The sequence below is a fragment of the Typopeltis vanoorti genome, chromosome 25 (genome assembly GCF_054136105.1).
Source record: "Typopeltis vanoorti isolate ZY-2024b chromosome 25, IOZ_Tvanoo_1.0, whole genome shotgun sequence".
In the NCBI taxonomy this organism is placed as follows: Eukaryota; Metazoa; Arthropoda; class Arachnida; order Uropygi; family Thelyphonidae; genus Typopeltis; species Typopeltis vanoorti.
In genome coordinates, this window is record NC_143573.1 from 59710215 (window position 1) to 59720623 (window position 10409).

At 36.6% G+C, this 10409-nt stretch overlaps 1 protein-coding gene across 1 annotated transcript; it reads right to left on the bottom strand.

The window, feature by feature from the left end:
• Positions 1–305: 305 nt before the first annotated feature.
• Positions 306–9909, bottom strand: LOC150092774 (uncharacterized). Its single transcript, XM_090414275.1, has 6 exons — positions 9753–9909; positions 9062–9217; positions 6702–6803; positions 2840–2923; positions 600–795; positions 306–417 (listed from the first exon to the last, which is right to left on the bottom strand). The coding sequence occupies exons 1-6, from the start codon at positions 9907–9909 to the stop codon at positions 306–308; spliced, it is 807 nt and encodes a 268-aa protein (XP_090270401.1).
• Between the last annotated feature and the right edge of the window lie 500 nt (positions 9910–10409).

Genomic DNA, 10409 nt, shown 5'->3' on the forward strand with positions numbered 1-10409 from the left:
GCAATCACATGTTCATAATGCCAGTCACGTCAGAATCACAAAAATGGTTTAAAAACAATACGTTTATGGGAGAAGTGCAATGATTGGAAGCATGTCGATATAGTTGAAACATAAAAACTGATGTTCATGGCACGTCACGTGACGCCACTCTATTTTTTTTTTTTTTCTCCTTCTTTTCAAAGCATAATTAACGACAAGATGAACATTAGAATACTTCAGAATGTCAGTAAGTAGTGTCTTCAAGATGACTTGTAGCTTTTGTAATCACTCATGGGGAAGAAGAAGCGATGGGAGATCAGATCGAACTACATTGGTGGGGGATGAAGGATTGGTCTCCAACCAGTTGCGTTCGGTCCAAACTTGTACACCAGTCTTCTGCCAAATACGGGCAAAAGGACTTGGCTCTTGTAATAATATCTGATAGAAAAACAATCGAATGAATGCAAGAAAAAATTTAATGCATCAAATATTTACGAGCTTTGCTTGGATAAAACAAGCAAGATAAAAGTGATTCAACGTAGAAACGTTTATGATTTTTATTATATTTATATTTGCTTATATTTCCAGCGCTATTTACAATTTTTTTTATACACGCTTACCTCATCGCTCGACTAAGTTTTTCATAAGTCATTCTTGGATTCTGCTTCCTATCGCCCCACATCCGGGCAACTTTGTCGGACTGTACGAATTTGAAGATGCCATCCTCCCTTCGTTCCCAACGAATTAAGCTGGGATTAGTAGCAGGATTCAAGAGAAGATCACGAATGAATTCCCATAATTTTCCAGTCCCTTTTGCTGGCAAAAAAAAAAAAGGAAAAAAAACGACTTTTAGCGATTTGATATCCTGTAATAAACAAATGTAAAACAATGCATTACTATAAGCGTGATTAGTGCCGGATTAAACCTGTGGAGATCCCTAAGGGGGGGGGGGGTCATTAAACAAATAAACAATAATTATTAAATAGAAAGTTTTCGTTTCCTTGAGTTGATTCATTTTTTCTATCTTTTGGAAACAATTGAAAAAAGCTTGATTGTAATTTTCTTTCAAGATCAAATCGATATTATTTTGATCCGTTGTCGCGGGACCCCTAAATGTCGTGGGGGCCCATAGGCCGGTGCCTACTTTGCCTATTTGGTAATCCGGCACTGAGCATGATCACGAAGACTGGCAGATTTATTAAATGTTATCTGATGTAAAGAAACTTTTGCAAAGTAGCGCCACCTGGAGATTTTCACAATATCTCAAGACTTCTCAAAATAAGATTTTTTTTTTTTTAAGATAACTGATAAACACTTTTAGAACGATTTTAAGTGTTTATCAGCGTTTAAAAAAGTATTTAAAACTGCAATACGAAGTGATGCAAGTGGAACTTACGGAAAGAAATTATGAAAAAAAAAAAAGACATTCGGTCTTGCTGACTGTCTAGAGTCTCCGTAGTTTTTTTTTTTTCTTCTACGATGCCCTTCGATTGGAAAGACCTGGGTTCAAATCCCGTCTAGGACACGAAGAATCCTTATTAATATTTTTCAGTTGAATTTCAAAAAAAAAAAAAAAAAAGTCTCTCCCGGAAACTCAATTTTTCACTCATACAGGCAAACCTGCCAACTGGAATTGTGGTTACAAAATCCAGCATTCCCTTGGAATTCTGGTCGCTTAAGGGGCCTATTAAGAACCGTAGAGAAAGAAAACTGCTTAAATATGTTAATAATTGAATCCATTACTGTGTATCAATTAAGTTAATCGACCATTTACTTAAGAATTCATCCTGGATGACTTTTTCCAAGGTAAAAAGAAAAGGAGTGGTCCAGCAGGGGATCTTTTTGTTGTTAGCCCGAAGAATTCGTTGGTTGACAACCTTCAATTACTGACACCTGCTTCGAGACTAACATGGAAGTCAATTTTGTGTTGCTTCTCTCTCTCTCTCCCCCTGATCCGCCTTTCTTTCTAAGACGCGCTTCGATAGTTCAGGATAAGACATACAATTACGTAAGAAAAACTATCTCAGTCAAAGACTGCTATGAAAGGCACATAAAAACGTTTTTATGGTTCAATTGCCACTCATATCAAAGTAAGTATGGAGGGGGGGGGAACTGACACGTCGAACACTCTTTCTTTTTTTCAACTCCGTCAGCTAGTTCGATATCAAAACTCGAATACTAGCAGGAATTAAGAATCTAAGACAATAAAAAAATGGGGACATTTTTTAATTGTGTTCGATAAAAATCTGTCGAGCCACACTAGACTTAGAATATGCGTATGGACAAACAGATAGAGGCAAAAGGAATTTATGCATTTTGTGAAATGCACCCCACAGACAAAATCGTCCCTTTTTAAGAGGTAAGTTAATGTACGTAAAAAAAAAAAAAAAAGTAATACCTAATTTATTCAGATGTATAACTGGATTAGTTTCATTTTAATCAACACTGTAAAGATTTATTTGCATATTATGTTATTTCATGATGAAGAGTTTTAAGTGCTTATTAATTGATAATAAAAATGAATTAATTCGGTCTACTCTTCATTATTATTGCATTTCATCAGGTATTTAAAGAGAAGTAATATTTTAATTGGTTCAGTAGTTTTATATGCGGAGTTTTACGCTGATACATCTTGTAGAATGATAAATAATTATGGCTACAATCGGAGAGATCTTGATACACAGTTCGTCTGAAATCCTAACTAAACTCCAGATATTAACTTTGACCACTTTCACAGAACAATACAAACTTTTTTTTTTGACAAGTAAGGAGAAGTATCGAAATCAATTACTTCTCCTTGGTGAAAGGAGAAAAAAATTGGTTTCGATAATGAACGGGAAATATTAAACTGTGTTATCACCTTGTTTATTTCTTGACTTTCCATCTTTCTTTGGAGGACGCCCTCTTCTTCCTACTTTTTTCACATATGGAAGCACTGTTGGTTCTATAAAGAATAAAAATAAAAAGGTTATCATTACGTCATACACGAAACAGTTGATCACCAATTCGGATCGTCAGCCTAATCCTCAACTTTTTAATTAGCAACTCGTTTATCAAGCCAAAACAATAAAAGTAGAAGAAACACGTGTGATCGAAATGTTTCCAAAAGTGACCGCTAGATGGCGTTACTGTACTTAGGCGGAAACTATTAGGGTGGATTAAACACGGTTGGTGGTTGTTTTCTGTTGGTATTTATTTGAGAAGAAATAATCCTGTAAAGTGGGAATGTGCTTGGTGTTTAACACAAGATCCGAACATTGAATTCATTGTGTTGGATATTCTGATTGGATTAGAGATAGAAAATCTAAACAAATACGAAACATCTTGCTTGACATACCACAGCGATTGTTTAGAGGGTATTCAGAAAATGAATGAACAAAAAAAAAACAAACTTTCAGCTCTTGTGAGTTTACTGTCCCATAGTTTAACCGCTGCCTACGAAAAAAGTGTACAATTGGCAAATAACTGGCTTGCAGTAATAGCACAGTCTTGAAGGGTCAATTACACGTTTCTTGGTTGGTATTCACCATCAATGTTACTATGGATGACACACTGTGATTTCCTTGACAGGCTCTGATGTATCATCGTGTATCACTGACTCCTCCTGGCATGAATGGAAAATCATTAATTCAAATAATACCCGAAACGCAGTTGTCAGAGAAAGACTACCCTGTTTTCCAAATAACTTTCTTCTTTCGGAGGTTGTGCAATGACAAGACCGGTTATTTTTTAGGAGAACTGTACTAGGGTTGATTGGCGCGTCTTCCATTTATTTTCCTGTAGCGGATTCACTAAAGGGAAATTCTTTTGCGTACAGAGACAAGGAAGTCACTGTATGGTGTGCGTGTGTAGATGGACGTATTTTTAATTCGTATGGTATAACTGTACACGTCAGTAGTATCTAAGGTTTAATCCTTTCCCAATAACACTTTCAACGGGCCCTGGGCGGTCTTGAATTTCTGTTTTCTGTCCCTTTCACAGTCTTCGATGTAATATCCAATTTATACTTCGCTGTATCCATGTAAGGTTCTCTACACACGATTATATTCATCATATTCCTGATATGTACAAGACAGCGTGATAATACCACGTGACAGTTTCTACTAAGTTAGCACTAACTTCCCCATCAACAATTTTCCTACCCAATTAGCTGTAGGAACGCTGACATTTCCAGATTTGGTTAAGGAACTTCTAACTCATCAATCCACCTACTTGGTCTTCCTCTACGTCTTTTTCCTGCCAACCTGGCAGAGAACACTTGTTTTGCTAATCTTTCTTCTCCCATTCTGCTTAAGTTACCAAACCACTAGAGATTAGCTCTGCTAACGCATTCCTGGATGCAGACAATGTCAAGGTCTTTCCTAATATCCTCATTTTTAATATGATATTGCCATTGATGCCATCTGTTCACGCCTCTAATCTTTCTCAGGACTCTCATATCTGTGGTCTCTAGTCTTTGGTCAAGTGTTTTACTTCTGACCCAGCTCTCAGATCCATAAGTTAAAACTGGTTTGAACACCGTCTTGTATACAGCTAATTTAGTGTTCTGACTAATTTCTTTCTTATTCCATATGAATTTATTCATTTGACTTCCTACCATATCAGCTTTGTTGATTCTGTTGTCTATTTCCATATTTAATTTACCATCTGCACTAAAAAGCGTGCCTAAGTAGCCGAAATGTTTTACTTGTTCTGCAAGTTCTCCATTCACAATGCAGTTGATATTTTCATTGTCTTTGTCTTGCTATTGCCGATTTTCATATCATATCTATTACAACAGTTATTCAATTTAGTCAGGGACCCTTCCAGACTTGTAGCGGATTTATTTAGGACTATAATCTCATCTGCATAGAATAAAGAGCTGAGACCAATCTCAAATCCTGATATCAGGTTCAATACCGCTTTTCTTCATAATGTGATCCATATAGATGATGAATAACAGTGGAGATCATACGCACCTTGTCTCACAACTGACTTAACATCGAATCATCTTCCTGTACATTCTTCAATTATAGCAACTGAATTACAACTTAAATAGAGTTATGCATTGATCGATATAATATCCAATTTATACTGTATATTTGTAACGTTTTGTAACGCTTTTCTCTTGGCACCTTGTCATATGATTTTTCTACGAAACTTCCACACAGATCCTTGTTGTGTTTTCAAGATTTCTCAACTATTTGTCTTTAAGTGAAAATCTGATGTAACAAAAAAAAAAACCTTGTCTGGTTTTGAATCCAGTTTGTTCTTCTGCGAGATTCTCTTCCACAATTGCTCTTAGCTATTTCTCAAGTATTTTTGCATAAATCTTACCAGGAACACTCAGTAGGGAACTTCTTCAGTAATTTTTACGTTCAGCTGTATTTCCCATTTTTTCTTAATAAATGGGAATGCCTCAAATCATCAGAACTTCTGACCGGGCCTTTTGAATTACGCAGTGCAGCCACTGTAAAATTTTTATACTACCTATTTATCTTTTTTTTTTTTCTATTTATCTACTCATATATCTTTGTGTACACCCTCTGTCCAAAAAGAAAAACCGAACTTTTCGAAAATAGAAGAAACTAGTGGCGCCACCTGTTGTATCTTTTTGTTGTCGAAAGCGGCAACCTTCATTAGTGTTGTGTCAACTGTTTATGACATTTGTTTCATTAGAAGCCGAGTCCAAGAGTGACAGTGTGTTTTAATGAACGGTCGGTCCTCACGATATTCATGCTGTACGCAACGAATTCTCGCTATCAATCGCTTCAAAAGCTCAAGATAAAACTCACCATTGACCGGTTGGCCAAGCGGAACGAATTCTTTGTGGATAATGCCCTTGGAATCGTAGAAACAAATCAGCATTGTCTTTACTTTTGACTTCTCCAAGCGACTTTTTTTCGATGCCCCTCTTCTGGTGGTCTCCACTCAGCACTCTGGCGCTTTGTTTCGGGCTCATACTCAAAACATCACGTTTCGTCACCAGTAACGATCGTTTCAAGGAAGTTTGCGTTCTTACGAGCGGTTTTAATGAGATCTTTGCAGTGTTCAATTCGATACATTTTTTGGTCGTCGATCAACTTGTGGGGAACAAATCGCGAATTCAATTTATGAAGTCCAAACCCTCGGTCAAAATGTTGTGCACAGTTGATTTTGGAATCCCCAATTCATCTTTTCAATCTCACGGACGATTTCGGGTTTTCTTTGATGAAATCACGCACTTTTTGGAATGTTAACTTCGCTCAGTCCAGTTTTTGGACAGCCCGGCCTTTCGTCGTCCTCAAGCCTCTCACAACCACTTTGAAATCGCTTAAACCACTCGTAAACTTGAGTACGGGATAAGCATTCATCACCGTATGCTTTTTGAAGCATTTGATGCGTTTCGGTAAAACTTTTACCAAGTTTAACACAAAAGTCAATCGCAGCTCTGTTTGAAACTCATTTTCCGACCGTTCGTCAAAAACACACTGTCACTCTTGGCACTATAACTCGGCTTCTAATGAAACAAATGTCATAAACAGTTGACGCAACACTAATGAAGGTTGCCGCTTTCGACAACAAAAAGATACAACACGTGGCGCCACTAGTTTCTTCTATTTTCGAAAAGTTCGGTTTCTTTTTGGACAGAGGGTGTATGTATATTGGTTTCATACTGACTTAATGTTAACATAAAACTTCAATCTTAGATGTGAAATGTCAAGTGCGCTCAACACGTCTGCTATTAGCTGTGAATTACTTACCTTGTTTGGGAATGATTCTGTTCGACTGCATATAGAGGGCGCTTATGTCTGTTCGTTCATTTACTGTACTCATACTACTGCTTGCGCTTTCTCGGTCCGATTCTAAAAAATAAAAAAAAAGCGAACAAGAAGAATAGATTATTTATATAAAAACAAAATACAGTTTAATAAATTAACTAATTTCTAAATACTCGGTTATATGGAAGTTGAAAGCATTTTTAATTTTAATTTATTTTATTTTTATCGTCTGGAATAACGATACGCATAAAAATAAAAGTACTTCAGTGATTCTGTGTTACTAAATAGTAAAAGGAAAAACAACTAAAGTAGTAGGTAATAAACATAGCTGTTTACACTAGAATTTCTTATTTTATTGATATATTTTAATGTATCATCATTGTAGGACTCGTGCCAACCATTCGTTTTCAGTAGAATTTTTACGATCGTCTGGTTTATAAATGGTTATGGATTAACGTTGACTTTTTTATTTATTAATATAAGGAAGAAATTTTTCTTTACAGTATCTAAGCTCAATTTAAGTATTTATCTTTTTTTTAAGACATAACTTTTTTTTTATTTGTAGATAAAAAATTATGTTTTTCCAGAAACTAAAATCTAATCTTGAATAAATTTATCGATAGCTATCTACTTTAATTTATAAAATAGATCTCATTTACAAAAGTCTTTAAGCCTTTAATATATGAACAGTAAAACAGCTACGTAAACCGGAAACCTGCTTTGAAGAGCATTTGTGCTACTTGACGCCTTTAATAAGCAAAGCGAATGGGTTATACTAATCGATGGTAATCATCTAGAACACACAATTCTTTGCTTGCCAATGTATAACATAAAGCACCATTCGAGGCAAACTACCAAGCAAAGATCATCCAAGTAAAACTTAATCATAATGACATGCATCGAAATGCGTAATAAATTTATCGGTCGCATTTTGATCGGTGATTCCACATTACAGATGGCATCTTACATTCACAAAAGCGTCATTTTTTAATTAGTAACTCCTTTAAAATTTAAAAGACATAGAGGACAAGGTAATCGGCAATTTCATGTACAGTGAACATCGACTTTCGCAGAACTATATACTGCTTGAAAAGAAGTCAACGGACGCCATAGTGTGAGGAACAAACAGCCATGGCGCTCACCTCAATAGGATGTAGGACTTCTTTTCGCTGTGATGGCTGCAGCGATCCTATATGCCATACTTTCCACAAGCGTACGAGTTCGTGTTCAGTTCGTGGGACCACAAATAGAGGTCCAGGGCCAAAACAGGACCATACTGTCACTACCTCCAAATTTCACATCTGTCACACCACACTCGTCCATCTGCTCGGTAGAGGGTGTAGCGTTATTCGTAGTTCCATAACACATCTTCCACATACCCCACTGTACACGCTCTTTGCACCACTGAAGATGACGCTGCATGTTGGTTTGGATCATGTAGAACTTGAATATTGCGGTCCTCCCATGGAAATCCATGTTGTGAGCCTCGATTCTTAATGTTTTTATGCAGATTCGTTTTCTAGTCGATGCCCGGAACTCCGCATTCAACAAAATCGGCCGATGAATGGCGGTTTTTACATATTATCCTTCATAGCATCCAAAGGTCACGTTCCGGGAGTGTGGTGGATCGTCCGCTGCGGGTAGCACTTGCAATTGACTCCTGTGCTTCTATCTCAGTATGATATCACTGTTTGTTGACCTGGACTGGCCCAATTTGCCGAACAGATAGGCCCGCAACATGGCATCCTATCAACTCCTCTTTCAAACACAGTTGCACTGACTCCGAGCATCATATTTCTCCAATTTATACCAGCTACACACGTGACTCGTTAAGCGATGCACCTTGACTTCTTTCCAAGCAGTGTATTACATTTCACAACTTAGGATGTGGTTGCAAAGTTACAGAACAGTTGATATTAAATGAATCATTTGATTCTGCTTTTCAACACGATTTGTAGCGTGAATACTGAGAACGATTGAATAAAACAGGAGCTTCAAAATGAATGTTTATTATTTATTTTTAAAATATAATAATTTATCATTTACTTCTAACAACTCATTTTAATTTTAACATTCTTGATTACGTATTAATCTGACATGCAATACAAGAACAACGTCACAATTTACGTCACACGACTTTCGTTGCCTGCGCAACCATGTTTTGCGCCTGCGCATAAAAACGTCATCTGATTATAATGTTTTAATACGCTGTAAAGTGTGAGATAACAATACGATTCGTCGCATATTGACCAGTTGTATTCAAATTTTTTATGCAAACCAATAATTGATAAAGCGATCATACGAATGCATGGAATACATCTTATGGTTACCAGCGTACTTACCACAACCAGAATACGGGCTTGGTCCTTGAGCATCGAGATCTACCATTGTTGACCATCTATTGCAAGGATCTCGTGGCCACTCTACAGGGTCAACCATTTCTTGCTCTTGTCTTATAGGGGGCGCTTGAATATCTGGTGGCGCTGGCGGCGTTGCTCCTATAAAGAAAAGAAAAAGTTCTGTTGTTAGAAATACTATCTACTGTTTAAATGCTAATACAAAGGTTTAAAATAAAATGATAAAAAAAACTATATATACATTTTTTTAAAACTCCAGTACTGTAATCACTGTTAATAATAAGTTATGTTCAACTTACGATATTGAGCGAGTAAATACTGCAATGAATCATAGATGGCGCCACCGTACTGCGTATCAATAGAGCAGAACTCGCTGCGGGACATACGGCAGAAATCCGCTCCTGAGATATTGTTGAATCCCAAAGTGTTCACATCCAGCAGATCCACGCGATGTTGAGCTGTCCAATGAAACAACCATTCGATGACGTCAGAAGGATGCCAATCTCCTGGATTTTTAAATTGCCACGATCGTTCAGTTTCAAGATCGGGAAGATCTGAGGGATAGAAAGAGTATGCAAATGAAGGGATGAGTTTAAAATGTTTCTTTCTTTTTTTTTTAAAAAAAAAGCTCAGACTATGTTCTCTACTACATAATGTGTCGAAATTATGAAATTACCTTCAAAAGACATAGGTCGCTGGTTGGAATTATCGACACTCTGGTTCATATTTGTCTGTACTTGGCCATTGGCGTCAAAGGTGATGGGTTGCAGATCACAGTAAGCCATCCCTGCTTTGGAGCTTTCGGTTTCATAGAAACGCAAATGGTCTTCCATGTACATTGACTGCAACGAAATATCAAGCGTTTACATGATCATTCCTGGTAGATACATTCCAAATTGTAGTAATTCTTGAATACGCAAAAGAAGGCTTTTTTTTTAAAGTCATTAGGTTTTTAGAATAATCTATGCAAAAATGGATAATTTATCAATTTTCTAGCTCAATAAACTATACTGAGTTTGGAAATTGTCAGTATATGGGAAAACATAACCTTTATCATCGTACTACTTAAATGGTACGAACTCTCTAATATTTTATCAAAGCTTTTATCTTTTATTAGCATTTTAATGGTTAGTAGGTTCCACTGACCCTCCTATTGGTCCATAAAAGCTGTGAAGTCATATTAAATCACCAAAGAAAGACAAACGTTCAGTTTATGTCGCGATGTGAAGTCCTCCTTTGATACAGGTTATATTTTTCGATACACCCGATATTTTCAAAACTTTGTACTTTTATTTATAAACAAACTTTGTGCCGTATCGGCATAAACAATAAG